Source organism: Paroedura picta, chromosome 5, assembly GCF_049243985.1.
Source record: "Paroedura picta isolate Pp20150507F chromosome 5, Ppicta_v3.0, whole genome shotgun sequence".
NCBI lineage: Eukaryota > Metazoa > Chordata > Lepidosauria > Squamata > Gekkonidae > Paroedura > Paroedura picta.
Genome location: NC_135373.1, coordinates 12,104,989 through 12,126,623, shown reverse-complemented (window position 1 = coordinate 12,126,623; position 21,635 = coordinate 12,104,989). Strand labels below are relative to the sequence as shown.

At 47.9% G+C, this 21,635-nt stretch overlaps 1 protein-coding gene across 1 annotated transcript in view; it reads right to left on the bottom strand.

The window, feature by feature from the left end:
• Positions 1-21,635, bottom strand: part of SLC8A2 (solute carrier family 8 member A2) — a 167,906-nt gene that overhangs the window by 16,758 nt on the left and 129,513 nt on the right. The window contains exons 3-5 of the mRNA XM_077336520.1: positions 15,216-15,319; positions 12,779-12,796; positions 1,027-1,151 (exon numbers count right to left, since the gene is read on the bottom strand). Of these exons, the coding sequence (XP_077192635.1) occupies positions 1,027-1,151; positions 12,779-12,796; positions 15,216-15,319 (247 nt within the window). The remainder of the gene's footprint in view (positions 1-1,026; positions 1,152-12,778; positions 12,797-15,215; positions 15,320-21,635) is intronic.

Here is a 21,635-nt window from a genome sequence, read left to right as displayed (position 1 = left end):
GAAATGTGAAAGACTTCTGCTTGAGACTCCAGAGAGTGGCTACCAGTAGACAATCCTGACCTTGTTGGACCAAAGATTTGATTCGGGATAAGGCTACCTTGTGCATTATTTTTATTAATTATTTAATTGAAGGCTTTTATACTGCCTATCCTGATAGGTTGGCTCTGGACACCCCCACACACAACCGATAATTTTTTAAAAATTAATGAATGCACATGCCCAACAGGGCCTGGAGGGCACTCCGTTTTTCATGACTTTCCCAGCAAGAGCTACTTTCCCTGCATTGCAGAGGAATGGAAATGGGCTACAGACTTCTGTGAAGAAAACCTTCCAGGAAGGGATGCAAACCTTCCTCTTGCCTCTGGACAAGGGGCAGGGGCAGACCTTAGTTTTGCAGGAATACATGGAGAAGGCTGCCCTCAGCTCTCACTTTCCATTGGAAGCTGCCATTGCTTTCCTCCATTTCTTGCAGTTGAAAGGAAAAGAGATGGGAAGGATGCCCCAAAACCACTTCCCCTCCCTTGCCTGCAGCTAACACACCAATGAAGGCCTTTCTGGATAGTCTCCTCCATGTCATAGAGACCCTCCATGGTTAGGGTTGCCACCCATCAGGTGGGACCTGGTGATCTCCCAGAATGACAACAGATCTCCAGATGACAAGATCACTTCCCTGGGAGGAAGTTGCTTTGGAAAGTAAACTGTACTGCATGATACCGTGTTGAACGTCCTCCCCCCGAAAGCTCTGCCCTCAAGACTCCAGGAATTTCCAAACCTGGAGTTGACCATCCATCCCCAATGTGGTTCTTTCTTCTGAGAGGGGCAACATTTGGACCTGGGGTGACCTTAAGGAAGTGGGGAGGGGTGATATGCAATGGCCAGGAACTTTGATGCATGGGCATAACCCGCCCCCCCCCCCGTACCTTCCCTCCACATGTGGGGAGCCAGCTTGCCCCACATGGGCTGCACACAATGCACTTTCTCAGGTGTGTTCCCCATTCTTCTGAGAGTCCCCCTTTTTGTGCTCACCTTGAAATCGTAGGACTCCTCAATGATGACCTCAAGGCGAGAGTTTTCCCCCAGAATGGGTTTGCCCATCTCAGCGATCCGCCGGGCCTCCTCTTCCTCCGCAGAGAGCTTTTTGTCCGCATCAACTGTGTGTGGGGGGGGGGGTAGGGGGGAGAATGCACCATGAATGGTACATACGGTACCATGCAGGAACCTGCTGCGCTCAGGCGGAGGCTAACAGTGGCCACTGAGGATACTTCAGAGTTTGCAGGAACGACAGGGAGGGGGGCAGGATCTAGTATTCAAAGGTAGATTGCCTCAGGACTTTAGCCATTTAGCTTTCAGTTTCTAGGCCTCTTCTGTACCATGAGTTTCAGAACCTACCCTTCCAAAGCAAGGGACCCACATGAACTGGGAAACCGAAATGTGGCTTGACCCCCGAAACCACTTGGCTATTCTTCAAGACTTAGGGAGCACCAAGGTATCCCCTGTGCAAGCAGTAGTAGTGCCTTAAAGGTGGAGCAATATGGACCCTTGTCCTGGGCATCAGTGGAGGCCAGAATGGTCACTAAGGGCAGTGCCCTCTGTCCTGCTCAGGCAAGTGGGGTTCTTGTGAGGAAGGCTTCCAGCTTGGCTAAGTAGACTGGCTGTAATACTGGGGGCCTTTTCGCACGGGGATCTTTGTTGCAAATTGTTTGCGGAATGAAAAATCGCCATTTAAAATAGTGGAATTCGTCGTTATGCATACCTGCCTTTGTAGTGGAATCAGTTGCGTTTTGTAGCGTTTCCCACAGGCTTCCGGTCTCGGCAGAAATCGCTAGAAAGGAAGCGCTATTGCCAAGCTCGTCCCGCCCCTGGCCGTCAAGCAGCCAATGGGCAGCCGTTAGCATGCTCCCAAACAGCCCCTTTCCCTTTAAGAAAGGTTTTTAAAAAAAAAAACAGACACATAGCAACGAATCTAGGTAGATTCGTTGCAACGGAGAGACCCATCCAGCTGCCTAATGTGAGCTGTCGTTTGATCGTATGATCGTTGGCACGCTGCCTCGAGTGATAAAAAAAAAATCCCCCCCCCTCTCACGGGCCCGATTTTTGGCTGAATTAATGTGTAAAAAATAAAGGGACTTTATTTCAGCAAACGGGCTTTTATGTGGTTTGTGCTTAGTGACTAAAGGTGAAGGACTGAAGCCAGGGAAGCCTCTAAACAGAAAGAGGCTCGCTGGTGCGTTTATCCCCGCTCGCTCGGAGAAAAAAAAATGGCGATCGCTTCGCCGGAAGTTTGGAGGACAGGCTCAGGAGGAGGGACTTTGAAGAACCCGCAACAATGGTAACGCACAGGTCTTTAGCGCTAGTGTTGCAGATTGGTTGCAGGAGTGTATCGCTTTCCGGAGGGTGAATCCACTTTTCTGGATTCCCCTAAAAGCGCTACAACGAAGCGCTTTTTGCGGGTCGGTTTCAGGAGTGTTGCAGATTGTCTACGACGTCGTGCGTTATGCCAAATTAGTAGCGTTTTCAATTAGCAACCATTGTGCTATTTTGAAGCCGTGCGAAATGGCCCTGACTGTCATTCAAGCAATGTCATGGCAGGATTATAATTTCTTGCCATGACTGAAGAAGCACCCTGGCTAAATCTGTCTGTCCTATGTGGAGCCCAGAGCAAGGCCTGCAATTCTGCCTCCTCTGGTTTTCCCATCTCGTGGCAACCCTGTGAAGTAAATTGATTTGGTTCTCCTGGCAGCACAGAAAGGCTCCGAGTTGTCCCTGCCCTCAGCTGTGGATGATGGCACAGGATGCCCAACACCCAACTTCCCTCTGTTCAATCACACATTGCTGTGTTGCCCAGTTCTGGTGCCAAGGCAAAGCCCACCAACCATATGTTCAGTTATTGGGCCAGTGTGTTCGGTTGGCATGACTGTGCTAGCTTTGTGCTAGAAAGAGCCAAAATAAAGCTGGGGGGGGGGGAACCAAGGGGGGGGAACCAAGGAGATCAGAATAAATCATGCAACTCAAACTTTTCCAGTCTGAGATCCTGTGTGAGGTAGTGGTTAAAGAGCAGTGGCTGGAGAACCGGGGTGGATTCCCCCTGCCTCCTACACATGTAGCCAGCTGGATGATCTTAGGCCAGTCATAGTTCTCTTAAGAACAGTTGCCTCAGAGCTCTCTCAGCGCCACCTACCTCACAGGGTGTCTGTTGCAGGAAGAGGAAGGGAAAGGTGTATATAAGCCACTTTGAGCATCCTTTGGTGTACAGAATCCATCTCTTCTTCCTCTAATTTAGCATTATTTATTCCACTCTTGGGAGGGCCCCCTTTTTTATACTATTTATTTACCTCTTCCCTCTCTGCCTAGTGGGGAGCCAAAGAGGCTTATGTCACTTTCCTCTTCTCCATTTTATTCTCACAACAACCTTGTGGAGCAGGGAAGGCCGAGCATGTGACTAGCCCAAGGACACTCAGCAAGTTTCTATGGCCCAGGCTTCACCTCTTGTCTTTAAAGAAGAGGAAATATTCTCAGTCCCCCCATCTCAGAGTCAGGAAGGTAACCTTGCCTCTGAACCTGTACAAAGTTCCAAAATCCAAGTTCACAACAATTCTTTTAACAGGGAAGAATTTGTTGCAAGGACAACATTCTTTTTCAATTTTCTCTTAGCTTCCCTCCTCCCATTTAATGTTGCAAGCAAAGTTAACAGATTTCCAATTCAATGATATAATCAGCTTATTTTCTCAACTTCCACAAATAGTTCCAGGGCCACTGAACTGATTTACACAGGAAAATAAATTGTTCAACATGTGTGCTTCCATTTTTACTTTTAAATTTTCAAATTTTAAATTTGGCTGCAATTGGTAGAGCCCCCAGCTATAGCTGCAGTCACACTGAAACAGCCACTATTTTGCAATTTTAAAACAGACTCTCTTTGTCTAACTGCCTTCCTAGTCACTCAGGCCCCTGATTCATGCTTTGCTCTCCCCCATCCAGGCAACTAATCCACATAACAAAGGAACAGTACTGAAAGTATTCTTTCTTCCCAAATCAGGAAGGGAAGAAGTTTTGTTTCTTTAAAGACTGACTCCTATCTCAGAGAGAATCTAAGGGGGGGGGGAGAGTTTAGTAAAATGGTTCTTTTAAGATATGTTTTGTTTTCGTTTTTTATTTTAAGACAATTTTGGCTGCTTTTAGTATTTGAAATATTTTCTCTTTGAGAAAAAGCATTCCCTCCATAGCCTTTCCTTCACTCTGACATTTTTACTTCCTATTTCAAATTCTAATTGGCAGTTAACACTTTTTTTCTTTTTTCATAAAACCATTTTGTTTAAAAATCTGTTTTTGCAAGTTTCTTTTTGTTTTGAATATGTTTAAGTAGCTTCATACAGACCTTTCATTTTGGTACTCAGACTTCTATTCAGCCTGACTTCTACAAAAAGGCACTCTGTGCATGTACAGAGGAATAGTCTTTCCTCCTTAAGAACAGCATTCTTTTTTCACACTATTGTGTAATGGGACTCTGACCATCTTCATGTTCTTCTCATTCATTCCTTCCCACTCATATCCTCAGCAGTACTCCAATAGATATAACTTTTAAAAGAAGCAATTGGCATCTAATCAGCCTGGCCTACAAGCAGGCAGATCTCAATCTAAAAAAAAAACAAGTTTCTATTCCTTAACCCTTGAATTTTCTTTAAGGTTATTTGTTTTATTCATTTTTATAAGAAAACCTTTGCTTCTAGATTTGTGCTTATGTGCTCTAACTTTTTAGATTGTTTATGTTTATTTCCAAATTCTTTTAATGTCAATCGCAATATTTTGAAAAATTATTTTGCCATGTTTTGAGTCCTCTTTTAATTAGGAGTCCTCTCTTCTGCTCTTTATAGCAAGGAAAAGATCACAATCCAAGTTTTGTTTTTGAAGCTTTCTTTTTGTGTTCTGATTTAACTTATGTTCCTTATAGAGAAAAATCTGTAGTATGTTTTCTGCTTATGCTTTTAACCTACTGCATATCGGAGCTTTTATTTCTCTTTGTGCTTATTAACTGGAAAGCAATTGACCAGATTCTATCTAGCAATTCTTCTTTTTATTCCCCATATATATTTGTATATGAGCTGCTAATCTATTCATTCACAAACTATTTGCTACATGTTTGCAGGAACTTTTAACTTTGCCTTTTGAATCTTTTTCCGAGTGCCTCCTTTTACACAACAGTGCAGCAGTAGACCTAGGTCCAGTAGACCTAGCCTCCAAAACCTTCTTACAGGACTTACAGGACTTTCTCTCTTGTGTATTTCTACAAAGCATCTTGCTTCAGTCACCCATAGTAATCTACCAGTTTTTTTCTCAAATTCCCAAAATCACCAGGAGTTTGGCATCCTCCTTCCCCTGTTTTATACTTTCGCTCTAATCTCCATCTCCCTCCCTGGAGATGGCATCTAGCTCTTCTTAAATTCTATTTTCAGTACAGTCACTTATGGGGGCACCCCTCTGCTCCAATCTTTCATTTGAGTTCATTGTCTTCAAAGCTCTACATTTTGAGTATTTTTCCTAATCTGTATATCCATCAGGCTGGGTGCCTTCTTGAGCTCAGCCTCAGCAGACTTTGCAGCATCACTCTTTGCAGCTGCACACACTTCTCCATTCAACTTTTGTCTAGCTTCATCCTTCTCTCTCAATTGGGTGTCTCCCCCTTGAGCTCTTCAGCTCCACTGTGCTGTTGACGCTCTGGGCCGCTCAAATATTCTTGCAACCCACGCCTGCCAAGACTGCCCTAAGGAGGCTCCAGGCTTGTGCATCACAACCAATTCCTGATGGTCCTGCCTGCATGCTGTTCCTGCTCGCCAACCTCCAGACCTGACCTGGTCAAAGATGACAGCAACCCTCTGCCTGCATTTCCTGTGGATGTGTTCCTGTGGTCATGACCTGCTGCTCTGCGCTTTCTGCCCCAGGCTACTTGCTGGTGAACTACTGATGCTTGCTGTTCCTGTTCTATGAATATTCACTGCCCTGCCTGCTGCTTCTCCTATGTGCTACCTCTGACCCTGCATACCCTCAGAGGCCCTGCCTTTACTGCCTTTACTGCCTTTCCCCCTGCCATTTTAGTCACGAGGGGGGGGGGGAAGAAGATCAACTTGCAAGCTAACACAGACCTGTACACATCTCCAGCTATTTGCTTGTTGCCACAACCTCTTGCCAGTGGCTCTCTCATAAAATGGATCCTCTCCAAAGCTGCTTTTTCACCCACATGGAGGAACCTCCTTGCAACCTTCACCCAGCAATGTCCTATAAGATCAACCAAGTATATATATGCATATATATAGCAACACTGGACTAGTCACCCATCTTCATCAACCTTCAACTACTGGACTAGTCTCCCACCTTCACCAATGGAACAAGGGGGGGAGGCAGTTTTTCAAGCTATTGTTTCTCAGTTGTACTATGCCATGCCAGTCACTTATTTCAATTAATTGTCTGTATTTCAAATTGCATTGTGCCACATATATCCAATATTGTCTATTGCATTGTGCCTTTAGCAATCCTCCATGTTCTTCAGTTCCTTTCATTGCAGTTAATTTCATTGTATTTATTTATTCTTCCCTATGTTCCTTCCCATGTTTATGCACCCTTCCCATTCTCCCCATACTTAATTTGTATTAGCTTTAGATAATAGGAATCTCCTCTCTTTAGTAAGGTAGATCCAAGAAGCCAAAGACTCTCCAGGTAACATAACACCTACATCACATTCACTAAATTTTGTTTCATTTTTGATTGGATTCACATTTTTATAGAATGGCCCATAGTCCCTTGATCCATTGTACCTGAACCCTCTTCCCATCTCTTTACTAACATTTCTGACACAGAATGGGTGACCAATCCTTGATTTCTATTTGGTTAATGGGTGAAGCCATGTGTCGGCTGACACAAGCCTTCAAGGGGGGGAAATGTTACCCGAGAGGTAGCCCATAATGGAAGGGTGCCTCACACAGAGATACCTTCATGCACAGAAGCCCATGACTGGACTCTGAGCAGGTTGGCACACACAGAAACCAGCCTGGCAGAGACTGACTATGGAGTCAGTAGGGCCCCTTAAGAAACCTAGGAAGCCAGGCTAAGGCTCCATCTTGTTTGGGCTTCACTAGATTTCTTACATTTCCTCCTTGCCCAACTGACTGAGCGGAATGTGCACGTTATCTAAATCACCCCCCCCCCCAGCCAAAGACCATTAGACTTTCTACAGGAAAGGAATATCCCTTCAAGGTACCAACTGCAACTTCTTTTGTCTCTCTTGTCCAGTGTAATTTCTGCCTAGCAGCACCTCTTATCCCCAAATGTCTTCCCCCAGTCCTTCCTGATAAAACAAAGACAGGGCCATTAGCGACACATTACACCTAGCCAAGGTATTGTTCTACTTGATCAGATTACTCCACACCTCCCACTCGAGTGGCATCATAGTTTGAACCCACCTATCAGGTACTCCTAATATCAGAGACCAATCAACAATCACGGACCTCCCAGTGGGCAGTCTCTGGGGCTGGCCCGGGAATTTCAAACACTATATCAAGCCTTGCGCACACCCTGTGTGTGTGTGTGTGCTGTTCCCTCCACACCCGGCATCCTGTCCACTCCTGATGTCGTCAACCCTGTGTTTTGGCTGCTTGGATCCAAGAAAGGTGCAGTATCTTGAATTTGTCCCCCTGTAGAACTTAGTGTATGTATGGTTTTGCTTATGTGTGTGTTTTGAATGTACCCTGATATATTCCCCAAATAAATCCCCTGAGTGTAAGCTTTTGTCTTCTTCATTTAAGAAGGGTTTCTTCCGGGGAAAGGACCCCATAAAAATTGGTAGTAAAGATCCTGTGTGATCCAGCCTCTTGCTATCCCCAGCAATTTGGGTAACAGAATGAGCTCCCAGAAGAGCTGTGGGCCCTGCCGAGTTTTCTGAGTTCTGCAGGGCTTGCAAGACGGAGCTCTTCTGCCAGGTTTATGGTTGAGGCCAGTGTGGCAAGGAAGAAGATCTGGACACCCCCTCCCCGTCCCCGTCCCCGAACCCTATTGGGCTACTAGGGGCGGTTTAAGAAAGAAAGATTGGCCCCTTTGTCCACCCCAAGGTCTATTAGTGATTAGAACTGGGTCGCTTGTCACTGAGTTTCAGAAGGTTTTAAGGTTGACTGGTTGAGTTCCGACTGCTTTAAAACTGTTTTATGAGGTTTTATCGGGGTTTTTATGCTGATTGTTAGTCGCTACAAGCCTTCGTGGGAGTGACAGGATAAAAATATAATAAATAATCTTTACCACTGGCTCTTAAATAAAGTTGAAAGAGCCATCTGGGTGGCGCTGTCCGGGTCTACACTCTGCTGACCGGGTCTGTCCGGCCCTTGGAATCCACAGGCAGCCACAGCCAGTGGGCCAATCTGGAGGCACCCAGCTTTGCCCCTACACCGCCCCTACAGCATCCACCTCCCGCAGCCGCATGGCTCTGCTCGCCAAGTCTTGCCGCCACACACCTCCTGGCAGCCCTGGCCTCCGCTTGGCTGACTCGCCTCCTTCCAGGCTGCAGGGCGCTGTGAGGCCCTCCGCCCATCCGCCGCCAAGGCGGCCGCTCCCAACAACCTTGCCCGCCACCGCCGCCCTGCAGCCCTCTGCCCGCCACAGAGCCACCCGCTCCACACACACCTCACCACCGGCGCCCCACGGCCCAGCGCCCGCATGCCACGGAGCCTCCGCCTCGACAGAGCCCTTCCTGCCTGCGGAGCCACGGTGCCCTCTGCCCGCCTCCCGGCGAACCAGGCCCTCCTAGTGGCCCTCACCGCCAGCCCCAAGCTTCGTGGCGGCTCGCTGCGCCGCAAGGACATGCCGCAACCCTCAAGACTGCGGAGCCACCTCCCTCTTCGCCGGCTGCCAGCCCTCCACATGCCCGCTGCCACTCTCCCACCTTCCTGGTGGCCTGGCTGTCAATGACCTCTTTGCTGCTGACGCCGACATCACCTTCAGTACATCCCCCCCCCCCTTAGCCCGCTCTCCCTGCTGCTGCCCGACAGCTAGTATTTCAGCTAGTAACAACAACAACAACAACCTGTTCATACTCAGATGCATCAAAAAATCCAGTCAAATCTGGGATTTCCCCCTGCAAGGGACAGAAGTCCCTTGCCATGGGCGTGGAAAAGTCCTGAAAGTGATTTTCCTTTGCAGGAGAGAAGTGCCCTGATGTCTGAGCATCAGCCACTGCTGAGATGTTTGAGCACTGTGGATGTTTCTAAGCATTGCCAATGCTCAGGCATTTAAGTGTTGGGGGTGTATCTGAGCATTGCCAGTGCTCAGTCAGGTCAACATCAGGGGTATTTTTGAGCATTGCCAGTGGTCAGACATTTGAGCATTGGGAGTGTTTCTGGGCATTGCAGTGCTAGGAACTTTGAGCATCAGGATTGTTTCTTGCCAATGTTTCTAAGCACACTCAGGGCTCACAAGTTTGAGTATCAGGAGTGTTTCAGAGCGTTGCCAGCGCTCAGACATCTGACCTCAACTGTCTTCACGGGATGGGGAAAGTTACCGGTGGTGGAAAGGGAAGAAGCGACCACGCTCTTGAAACGGTGAGGCTGGGTGTGTTCCAGAGTGGGGGGTAAACAGTGCGTGGTTTACCAGGGAGGCATGCCTGTGAGAGCCATGCCTGTGAGAGCGATTCATGCGTAAGAACAAGCTGAAGAAAGAGACAGGGCCCTTCTGTGGAAACCCCCCTCTGTGAATCTCCTCAGGTCGAATCTGCAAATCCTGGTGGCTGTTTGCCCAGACTACAAACATTAAGTTTCTTTTCCTTGCCCCTGAGAAGCACCTTCCTTCCACCTCATGCACAGGCTCATGGCTTGCCCAGTAGATGAATGCCTGGTGAACATCTTCCTCCGCAAAGAATACAGACACAGACACACACCTTGCAGGTGTGCTGGCCACGGCCTGTCCTTGTCGTTATGCATCACCCACTCCATCCTTTTCAAAGCACATAGGTTCTCTCCCACACACTCCACAGCTCCCAGCACGAGGATAATGTGCGCACACTTTCTCCTACGCACTCTCCCCGGTGGCATCCCCCGCCCCCGCCCAATGCTCCTTCCCCCTCTCCCGGCCGCCCATGTTTAATCGAAAGCCATAACTCAGCCGTCTGCAGGCCCCAGAGTGCTGAACTCCTTTGCTTCCAATGCTATCCTCCCAAGGCGAGAGGGATTCGAGAGAGAGCCCACATCAGAAGCAGGGCCAGGTGCGGAGAGAGCCTGTAAAACAGAATTCACCTCCCCCAAAGCCCTCAGAGCTGCTGAAGAAATCCTGCAGATATTTTGCCTGGGGAAGAATCTGCCGCTTCTGATTAAATTGTGGTTTGTGTTAAAATCAAATGAAATAATGTGTGAAAAACACACACACCACCAGCACCACCACTATGGGAAACATCAACTGCTTCATTTTAATGTCTTGAAATTTCTCAGATGTTTACCTCTGGGGAGAAATGGATATGTCTGCTTGGGATTTGGGCAGCTTTGGGGAACAGGGCTGATCTTCCAAAAAATATCTTCTGACCAGATATTTCAGATGTGTGGTCTGAAGGGGGAGTCCCTGAATCTGCCCCCGCCCTCACAAAATCTTGCTCAGCCAATGACCGAGCAAGTGGTCCCATTTCCTATGGCCCACAAAATTCCTCAGGGTGCTCCACTCTCACCCTGGCTCAGAGTTTTGATAAAACAACGGTGGTGACTCTGAAGTAAGAAGCATTCTGTGGCCTCAGAGGCTGGCATGGAAGTCAGGAACAAGGATCACTGCATTTGTTATATCACAATAGACATGAAGTCCAGGAACACCTTCAGGACTGACAAAATCTGTGGCCAGGGAAGAGCTCTTGGAAGTCATCACTCACTGCTTCAGATCCAGCTAGAATGGGGGCCATTCCGCACAAGGACCAATGTTGCCAAATGTTCACAGAATGCAGAAACGCTATATTAAATAGTGGAATCTCGTCATTCCGCATACCTTTATTTTTAGTGGAATATAGAAGTCCCAGTAGCGTTTCATTCAATCCCCACATGTTTCCGGTCTTGCTGGAATCGCAACAAAGGAAGCGCTTCTTCCCGCCCCTGGCCATCAATCCCTAAAAGCCCCTTTCCCTTAAGAGCTGTTTTTTTTAAAAAACCAAACACACCCATTGCAACGAATATGCGTTCAATTGTTGCATCGGAAAGACCTTTTTGCTGGTGTAGGAGCTGGCGATTAATCATTTACACGCTCCTCAAATAGAAAAAAAAATCCCCCTCCCCCACGGGTGCGATTTGTGGCTGAAATTACGGGCAGTGCCGAACAGGGGGCTGTGTTGTGCTTGGGAACTTAGGGAGCTTTGTTTTACTTTAAATCACTTCTGTGGAGGGACTTTCGCAGGTCTAAGGGGAAAAATGGCAATCACTTCTCCGGAAGTTCGGGGGAGGGACTTTCTTTCTACCGCTACATTGAGAACGCACATGTCTTTCGCTGGTTTGTTGCAGCTTGTGTGCAGAAGTGTAGCGGGTTTTTTAGGGGGAATCCACTTTTCCCGATTTCCCGAAAAGCACTACAACGAAGCGCTTTTTGCGGGAGTGTTGCAGGAGTGTTGCAGATTGTCTGCGACGTCATGCAGAATGTTGAATTTGTAGTGTTTACCAAAGGTAAGACCTACTATATTTAAGTCGTGCAGAATGGCCCTGGGAGTCCACCTGTCCTTGTAGCACAAGGTTGAGAGATTCCCACTCTATAAAGCTAAATGTGGTGCCTTCCGGTAACCGTGTTGGTCTGTCTGTGCAGAAGAAAAGACCTTCAAAGAATAACAAAATTTCGGGTAGGGGAGGAGCTTTCACGAATCACCACTCAGTTCTTTAACTGTAACGTCTGTAGCAGGAGAAAAGAACCAGAGTCCAGGAGCACCTGAAAGTCTGGCCAAATTTGTGGCAGGGCAGGGGACTTCGTGAGTCAGCGTGGTGTGGTGGTTAAGAGTGGTAGTTTCTAATCTGATGAGCCAGGTTTGATTCTCCACTCCTCCACATGCAGCCAGCTGGGCTGGTCATAGTCATGATAGTACTTCCTCATAGAGCAGCCTCTCTTGGAGCTCTCTCAGGCTGTTGTGGGGAGAGAAAGGGAAGGCAATTGTAAGCTGCTTTGAGTCTCCTTCAGACAGTGAAAAGCAGGGTATGAAAACCAACTCTTCTTCTTCTCCTTCTCCTTCTCCGCTACATCAAAGTAGCACTGACAAGGAAGGAGCTCTTCGTGAGTCCCTGCTCACTTCTTCGGGGTACAGAACAAAGTTCGATCCCAGCAACATCTTCCAGACCAACAAAGCTTTCTTCTGTATATACCCGCCAATTAAGGCTGAGATCAGAATGAGGTGATTGGTGAGGTCTATGACTGGCAACAAATCAGCATGTAAATACGAGATGTGCAAAGGAAGTATGAGTCCCCCCTGGCACCCACAAGGCCAACCAAGTTCAATTCTGAGCATAGTGAGAAGAGGGAGATTTAGCATGTGTAGACATACGCCCCTTCAGATGCACTGAAGTGGGGTGACCCCTGAAGGACTCCAGTGAACTCAGAAGGGTGTAATTCTCCTTGGGAAGGCAGGTGACCCTGCCTAGGATCCCAGCAGGCAGGAAGTCGACAGCCGGTAGGTTTGCGCAAAGGGATCTCACATTTCTTTATTTATGCCTGCAGATGTTCTGTGGGGGTGGCAGGGAATTGGATTTGTGGCAGCGAAAGGGGAGAGAGAGAAAGGGGGGGGGAGAAAGGGTCTTACCTTGATTTAAGAGAAGGGCTGCGCCAAGGAAACAAAGAGAGGGAGAGAGCAAACGTGAGGATATTCAGTGCAGAGACAGGAGAGAAGCAGGAAACGAACACACACACACAAACACCCATTTGTAGTCAACTGTCTATGTACAACAGTAGAAATCTTAATCGAACCCCTTCCCCAGGGCTGGGCCTACTCTTGGGAGATGGGGAATTAGCTGTCCCCCCTCCCTCAGACTGCTCCAAGGTGTTCCTAAGTGGTCCATGCTCAGATATGGCATCAGTTCTCCAAGCCCCAAAAAGGTCTTGCCTAGAATCCTAGAGCTGGAAGGGACCACAGAGGCCATCTAGTCCAACCTATGCTCAATGCATCTCAGGTCTTTTCAGCAGTGATGCCAAAGTCAGACCCAAGGACAGGGGTCCCCAATGTGGTGTTTTGAGGAAGTGGGACTGGCCATTGGACATCTAATTGGCTGTGAAGACTTTTTAAATAAATTGCTTTGGCAGGAGCTGGATCTTCACTGCGCCGCTGTGGGTCAGTTGAGTGGGTGCCAGAAAATATTTTAAAACCATTTGTTTCTTTTCCAAAGGCAGCCTATGAAGCAGAGGTTCATCCCAAAATGTCAAAGGGATATGCATTCAAAGGGATATGCAGTCAAAGTTATGCATTCCCCAGCTGACATTTTGTGGCTGGCTTCACTCCCTGTGGCACTCATTTGATAGTGGCACCAACTTCTGCAGGCTCAAAAAGGTTGGTGACCTCTGGACTTGGACCTTCCTGATGCTGTGAGCACTGTCCACTGGCCTGGCTCAGGTGGGTAGGAAGGCACCCACCCCATGGGTGGGGAATGGGGTGCCCAGTGGCCCTCAGCTGGCCAGTGGTGTCTGGTGGCCACTGGCCAGGGCTACACTGTTGTCTTCACCAGGCAATACATGCCCATCAGCAGTGATGACAGGGTCAGATAGGCAGTTGGTGCCAGCATTGGGGGAATGGGGGTGCCATGTTCTTTGGGTCTTGGGGCATCGTTGGATGCCACTGGTGGGCCTCAGACAGTGGCATTGTGATGCAAGGGCCAGTTTACAGGAGGCACCAACCAGAAGGCTACCCCGAGGGAGAATATCATTGCAAAGGGGGGGGGGCTCCCCGGTGGCTGGGTCAGCCTGCAGCAGAGGCCGGACATCACCTGTTGGCTTCAGGCAGGCCACGCCTTCTGCAAATGGTGTCAGAGTCATTACCTGGCCTTGTTTGGCAGGGTGGCCAATCCCAGGTTATTTGAAGTTAATGGGCTTTGAGGGGTGTGTGTGTCTCATTACAGGTCCAGTATAGAAGTGCTGTTGGTGTGGATGGGCGAGCAATACCAAGGGCTTCCCAGGGCCTGAGCTGGAACGTGCTTGGCACAGGAAGTGGCTGCTTAGGACTGCCACACAAGATATGCAAGATGCTGTACCCTAGAAGCCGGTGGAGATCTTTGGCCAAGGAAATGAAGTTAAGGTGCCCACATAGTAAGGTATGATGCTCTAAGGCAGGAGTAGTCAACCTGTGGTCCTCCAGATGTCCATGGACTACAATTCCCATGAGCCCCTGCCAGCATTTGCTGGCAGGGGATCATGGGAATTGTAGTCCATGGACATCTGGAGGACCACAGGTTGATTACCCCTGCTCTAAGGGAGCATTCATCTGGTTATATAGTCTCAGTTATGATAAGACTGCAGGTGTGTCAGCAACTGGTAGATCACTTCTGATGTAGGTACCTCTTCATCCCATTCAGGAATTCCCTGGCTTCATATTTATGCCAGCATGATTTGGCTCCCCATCACCAGATGCCAATGCTGTTTCCAGCTGGAGGGAGCAGGAGCAGACTACATATTAAGCTCTGCAGATCAATCCCTCATACCTCTTCACTTCTATGCATCTGATCTGTTTGGATGGCCTCATCGGTCATCTGAGCTTTGCGTTGAAGCCCAGGTCTGCAAATATAAGAGATACTGTCTGACCAGGCCAGTCTTGTGGGAGGAGGTGGCTGCAAACCTGTCACCTGTCCTCACCCACATAGTGTGGGGGCCTGGGGTTGCTCAGATTCCAGTTCTAGTCCCCTTTGACTAGAGGCCAATTTTGGCCTTCAGGGAGGTCGCTTAAATTATGTCTGGGGCTGGGACAGACAACTGCTTTCCTGATGCAAAGCAGACTCCTGGGCATGACTCATGGTCCTTGGGCTGGCTCCAGAGGGGATGCTGGGCATCTGTGGGGTAACCCAAAAATGGCTGCTAGGATGCCTCCTCCCATTTCGTATTGGGCTCCTGCATTCTGAAGGGGGTTGGACTAGATGACCCTGGAGGTTCCTTCTGTGAAACCCAGATGCAAGGCAACTGAATCCTCCTTCCTGTCCCAGGCGTGGCCATGCTGGGGACCCTGTCTTCCCTCCCCAACAGCCCACCCCCACACTCACCTGAGATGCCCCGTTTCAGCCACCGTGGCTGCCCCAGCTCGATAAAGAAGCTGTCTTTCTTCTCGTACTCTTCGACATCCACAATTTTCACGGAGAGGGATTTCCTGGCAGGGAGAAGAAAGGAAGGCAGAAAGAGGCGGCATTAAAATCTCGGAGAGAGATGAAAGGAGGTTCTCTCAAAATATACCAGAGTCAAATTTTAGGATTGGTGTGTGTGCGTTTTTTTAAAAAAACTTGCTGAGATAGTGTGAAAGAATTTCAGGTCAGTTGTTACTGGAATTATTCTAGACCTTTCTCAACCAGGGTTTCTTTATGGCCCTGGAAGGATTTCCCAAATGGGTGGGAGTGAATTTTTTTTTATCACAATCCCACCCACCAGCTCCCATAATCCCACCCACCAGCTGCTTCACCCCAAATCTCCAGGTATTTCCCAGCTCAGAGCTCCAAGCCTCGGGGACAGTCCAGAGAGAGCGGCCTGGGCCTCTAGCCAATGCCTTTGTGGCGTTTCTGGAAGCCAGAACAACCTTTCATTACTTTATTACCCTTGAGAAACCCCTGAGACATTCTCCAGGCTTCGAGAAACCCCGGAAGTGGTGCGATGGTGCAGAAGATGGTTGGGAAGCAGAGCTCTGTTCTCACCCATCATTGGCCATTTTGGGAGGGGGGGCTGTTTGTCAGGACCATATATTGCATCTGAGAAAGTGTGCGTGCATATGAAAGCTCATAAAACTTTGAATAAAACTTCGTTGTTTGTTAAATTCATTCTGCTGCTTCAGACCAACACGACTACCCACTTGAATTTATGAGCATATATAATCATAGGATCATAGAGCTGGAAGGGACCTCCAGAGTCATTTAGTGCAACGTTCTGCAGAATGCAGGAAATTCACAACTACTTGCCCACCCACAGTGACTCCAATTTCATGCCCAGATGATGCCATTCCCAAAAGAAAACCAGAATCTTTGGCCAGCCTGGTCTGGAGGACTTCATGTTCGGACCCTAAAGGGGCAATCAACATTTCCCTCAGCAAGCAAAAAAGGGCCACAAGAGCCAAGCATGGACACCATCCCTTCTGCCCACCCACTTACAATCTGCCTCAATTCACAGAACCAGTATTTTTGTGAGTTGGCTATCTAAAAGTAAATGTAAAGTGCTCACAGCCCTCTGTGCAAGCACCGGGTCATGTCTGACCCTTGGGGTGACGCCCTCCAGCGTTTTCATGGCAGACTCAATATGGGGTGGTTTGCCAGTGCCTTCCCCAGTCATTACCGTTTACCCCCCAACAAGATGCTGCAGAAGATGGTCCTCTCTGGTCCTCTCTGGTGCCTCATTTTACCGACCTCGGAAGGATAGAAGGCTGAGTCAAAAAATTCCAAAGAAAGAGAACGCACCACCTCCCGAGGAAGCCAGTTCCACTGAGGAATCAATATGTCAGGAACTTCTTCTGGATGTTTAGCCAAAAATTCCTTTGAATTAATTTCATTAATTCAATTTGCTCAGGCAGCTGTTGGTCTGGTCCAAACCAGGCCTCTGGGACCTGGCCTGAAGTCATACCCATCCTGCAACTCTACTAAACCTTTCAGCTGCAGACCCTGGAAAACAAATTGTCTCGGGAAGAATCTAGCCAAACTGAAGCAGGTAAGCCTTCAACCTCGGCTTCCCTGGTCTTATTCCACCGTGTGCTCACAGCCCACCACCCTCCCTGCTCTTCCCGCCCCACACTGCAACCAGTTCCAAGCGTCTTCTTGCTGTCTACCTTCTTCTAGAAGCACCTTCTTGTTGTCTGCTTGTAGCTGCAGAGACTTTAAGAAAGCAGGAGGAAGCAGATGCGGCCAGGATCTATGTACAGCAGTAGAAATCTGCTTCTGGTCCTCTCTGGTGCCTCATTTACTAGGGTCAGGTGTTTAAGAAGCCTGGGACAACTGAATGTTTTGTGTTCGAGAAAGGTTAGGCCAGCAGTGCAAAGAAGCAGGGTCTTTTTGGCTATGGCCCCCAAAGCTTCTGGAAAGAATTTCCTGCAGAGGTGCATCCTTGTACATCCCAGAGAGTTTAGAGCAGGGGTAGTCAAACTGCGGCCCTCCAGATGTCCATGGACTACAATTCCCAGGAGCCCCCTGCCAGCGTTCGCTGGCAGGGGCTCCTGGGAATTGTAGTCCATGGACATCTGGAGGGCCGCAGTTTGACTACCCCTGGTTTAGAGGTTCTGTAAGAACAAGCCTTTCACAATAGAATCTGTTGACACCGGACAGGAGGAGTTGTTGCTGTATTTTGATCTTAATTGTTGTAGTTTAATGGTTATAGTTTTGTGGGAGGCTTTTCTTGTTATCCTGTTGTGCTGTAGGTGGAGCTGAAGGTCAGGAGTGCTGAGACAGGTGAGGCAAGCCCAATCCTGTCAGATCTCCAAAGCTAAATTCGCCCAACCCTAAACTGGGGAAACCTCCAAGGATTTGAGTGTTAGCTCCCCCAAGGAGGTCATGTTGCGGAGGCAGGTAATAGCAAGCTATCTCTGAAAGTCCCCGGCTTGTATTTGGATGGGAAATCTTTCCCTTCCATCCCCATAGCAGTCCCCATGTGAGGTAGTTGGGAATGAGAGAGCTCTGAGAGAACAGTGATTGGCCCAAGGTCAGCCTGCTGGCTGCATGTGGGGAATCACACCCGGTTCTCTAGAATAGAGGCAGCCATGCTTAACCTGGCTCTCATGCTGGAACTTCCGGGGAGACACCTAAGTTTCTTAAGAAACCATTTAGACCTATCATACTGGTTGGTTTCAGTTGGTAGACTCATTGTCAAGAAAGCCAGGACTGGTCTGGGATTGGAATCCCAAGCACCTTCCCCTTCCTCCCTCTGCTGTTTCCTGGTTTCTGGTGTCATCCTCTTTCCATCTGCCGAGCTTTGAGCTTCGATACAGGAGCAGAAGAACAGTGGGGAAACAGCTATGCCTTTTTGCCTGGGGGGGGGGGGGGGAGAAACTTCCCCTCACTGGACTGCCAAGCAAAAATGTCACCTGCCAAAGATCTGGCAGCAGCTTGGAACTGGTTGCAGTGTGGGGCGGGAAGAGCAGGGAGGGTGGTGGGAAGTCGAGATTGAAGGCTTACCTGTTTCATTTTGGCTAGATTCTTCCTGAGACAATTTGTTTTCCAGGGTCTGCAGCTGAAAGGTTTAGAAGAATTGCAGGATGGGTAAGACTTCGGGCTGGGTCCCAGAGGCCTGGTTTGGACCAACAGCTGCCTGAGCAAATTGAATTAATGAAATCAATCCAAAAGAATTTTTGCTAAACATCCGGAAGAAGTTCCTGACAGAGCGGTTCCTCAGTGGACCAGGCTTCCTCGGGAGGTGGTGCGTTCTCCTTCTTTGGAAGTTTTTGACTCAGCCTTCTATCCTTCCGAGGTCGGTAAAATGAGTACCCATCTTGTTGTGGGGTAAACGGTAATGACTGGGGAAGGCACTGGCAAACCACCCCATATTCTGCCATGAAAACTGTTAGCCAAAAATTCCTTTGAATTAATTTCATTAATTCAATTTGCTCAGGCAGCTGTTGGTCTGGTCCAAACCAGGCCTCTCCAGAATCCAGCCTGGCCTGGAGGAAATTCACCTACCATCCCACAGTGGTGATCAGCAATTCCTTGGGTCTGCTAAGAAGGCCCACAAGAGACAAACACTGGCACATCCCTTCCTGCCCACCCACTCACAATCTGTCTCAGTTCACAGAATTGGCATTTCTGTCAGATGACTGTCAAGCCTCTGCTTAAAACCTTCCAAAGGAGAAGAACTCACCACCTCCTGAGGAAGCCTGTTCCACTGAGGAACCGCTGTCAGGAACTTCTTCTGGATGTTTAGCCAAAAAGTCTTTTGAATTAATTTCAACTCATTGGTTCTGGTCCGAACCTCTGGAGCAACAGAAGACAACTCTGCTCTATCTTCTCTATGACAGCCCTTTAAGTATTTGAAGATGGTTATCATATCACCTCTTAGTCGGGTTCTCTCCAGACTAAACAGACCAAGCAGAAGATTCCTTTTTCCTCCAGATACCAGTGTCATGTGTGTCCTTTCATCCCTACAACCTGCGCCCGAACAGGGACATCACCCGCTCATCAACGCCTGGAGTAGGCCCCAAGTGCACTTCGTCGTCCTTACAACCCCCATTGGTGAGTATGGGTTCAGCTCTGACACAGCCTCAGAGGGAACATGTTAGAGAGTTACAGGCTCTATGTCAGGAGAGTGGCAGGTCCACTTCTGACCAAGACATTTAAGGATTCATAGAATCACAGAATCATAGAATCATAGAGTTGGAAGGGGCCATACAGGCCATCTAGTCCAACCCCCTGCTCAACGCAGGATTAGCCCTAAGCATCCTAAAGCATCCAAGAAAAGTGTGTATCCAACCTTTGCTTGAAGACTTCCAGTGAGGGGGAGCTCACCACCTCCTTAGGCAGCCTATTCCACTGCTGAACTACTCTGACTGTGAAAAACTTGAGATTACTTGAGACTATTTATCGGCAGTGTCCCTGGTATCCGGAAAAGGGCTCGCTCAAGATTAGTGACTGGGAAAAAATAGGAAAGGCTTTACACAACAAACCCCGTGCCTCAATTGGCACTCTTCAAACCTGGCATCAGGGTCGTTATGCTATTGACTGTATTTGTTCTGTTTCTTCTTCTGCCTCTCGCCTAACTAAAGATGGTCTAGATTGTATTCCTGTTGTTCCTCAGATCTATCCAGCTTTGCCTGCCTTGCCTCTCTCTCCTTCACCCCCATCTCTTCAGTCTTCTGTGCTTCCAGATAAGGAGACTTTCTCTCTAGTTCCTCACTGCATCTCTCCCAAGGAAGCTCTCCAGAAAGAACCTCATGAAACAGCAAACCCAGAGGTCATTCTTGAACTTGATGAGATGTTGGCAGTCTGTCCTGTAATTCAGACTGACAGACAAAATGCCCAAGAACAGAATATAGTTGAGTATCAACCTCTTTCTTATACTTTTGTACAAGGCATGTTTGAGTACCGCAATGAATGTCTTACTCTTGGTGCTGCATCTGGAGGTACATATACACCTGATCAACTTTATGGGTCTGGGCAATCTGCTATCCCTGAAGTTCAAATCATTCTTCCTCAAGCTGCTTTGACTGTTGCCTCAGATTTCCTAAAAGTACCTATCTCTGGAAAGTCCACCTTCTCTTTTTCTAATGTTAGGCAAAAAGCCTCTGAATTCTTTCTTGATTTCATCAAGCACCTTACAGAGGCACAGATCAATAATCTGGAAGCCCAAGCTGAATTGCTCAAGAAGTCAGCTAAAGAAAACTGTACTTCAGAAAGTAGGTGCATTATTCAGGGTTTGGGCCATGATCCAGATATTGCAGGCAGGATCAAATCTTGCCAGGATGTGGGCATAGGTGCCTACCAAGCTAATCTTTTTGACTCAGGGTAAAGCCCTGGGGGATATCATCGTCCCCTCTCTAGAGGCTTGCAAAGTCTTTTATCAGGTATCATGAATTCTTAGTCACTGATTAAAATTTCTGTTCCTCTTACAAAGTATGCATTTTCTCTAGTTTTTCAGCTTTGGTAGATTTTGTGGGACAGGTCTTTTTCATGTCTCTACAGATTCATATGGTGTTGTTCTTATAAGCAAGCATTTTAGAAGTTATATTAATTAAACCACACTCTGCATTAGTATTTTAGGGTACTTGGTTGGGTACACTCACCATCTGAGGTTAGATGGGTGACAACCTTTCTCAGTTGTGACACCACAATGATGGCATTCCATTCCCAAAGAGATTTACTTGTTCTCCTCTATCACTGCCATATGCCAGTGGATTAAAACTGAACAGTTATATTTGGCTTTCCTTTAATGACCCTTTTTCCTAGTTGTGTGTTTTACATGTTTCTGTGTCTTACTTACTGGTTTTCAATTGGCTTAAAATATGTCTTTTAAAAAAATGCTTTGATGATTAGCCACCTTAGGGAAGTCTTGGAAATGCAGCATAACATGCTTTATGCAAATAAAAACAAATAGGGTATATTTGCCACAAAACAGCTCCAGTGCCAGGGAGCTAACCTGCTAACCAACATGGGTACATCTAGTTTTGCATTTCAAATCTTCAAATTTTAAATTTGGCTGTAATTGGTAGACCTTCCAGCAACAGTAGCAGGAGCATTGTTTAGTAATTTAGAATCAGACTCCCTCTTTCCAGTTCCTATGCTAGGAGCTCAATTAGAAACTTGAACAACCTGATGAGTCATGCCTTGCTCTCTCCCCCATCACCCACTAGTCTACATAACTAAAAGCTCCACCCTCTGCTGAGTGGGCCTCTGTACTATAACAGGTTTGTGCTTGCCAGAGGTGCGCACCAAAAACAAAGGAATCTTGGGTTCTGTATCAAGCCAGAAGATTCTTTAAGGAGTCAAAGGGCAAGAGCTCAAGGACTCTTG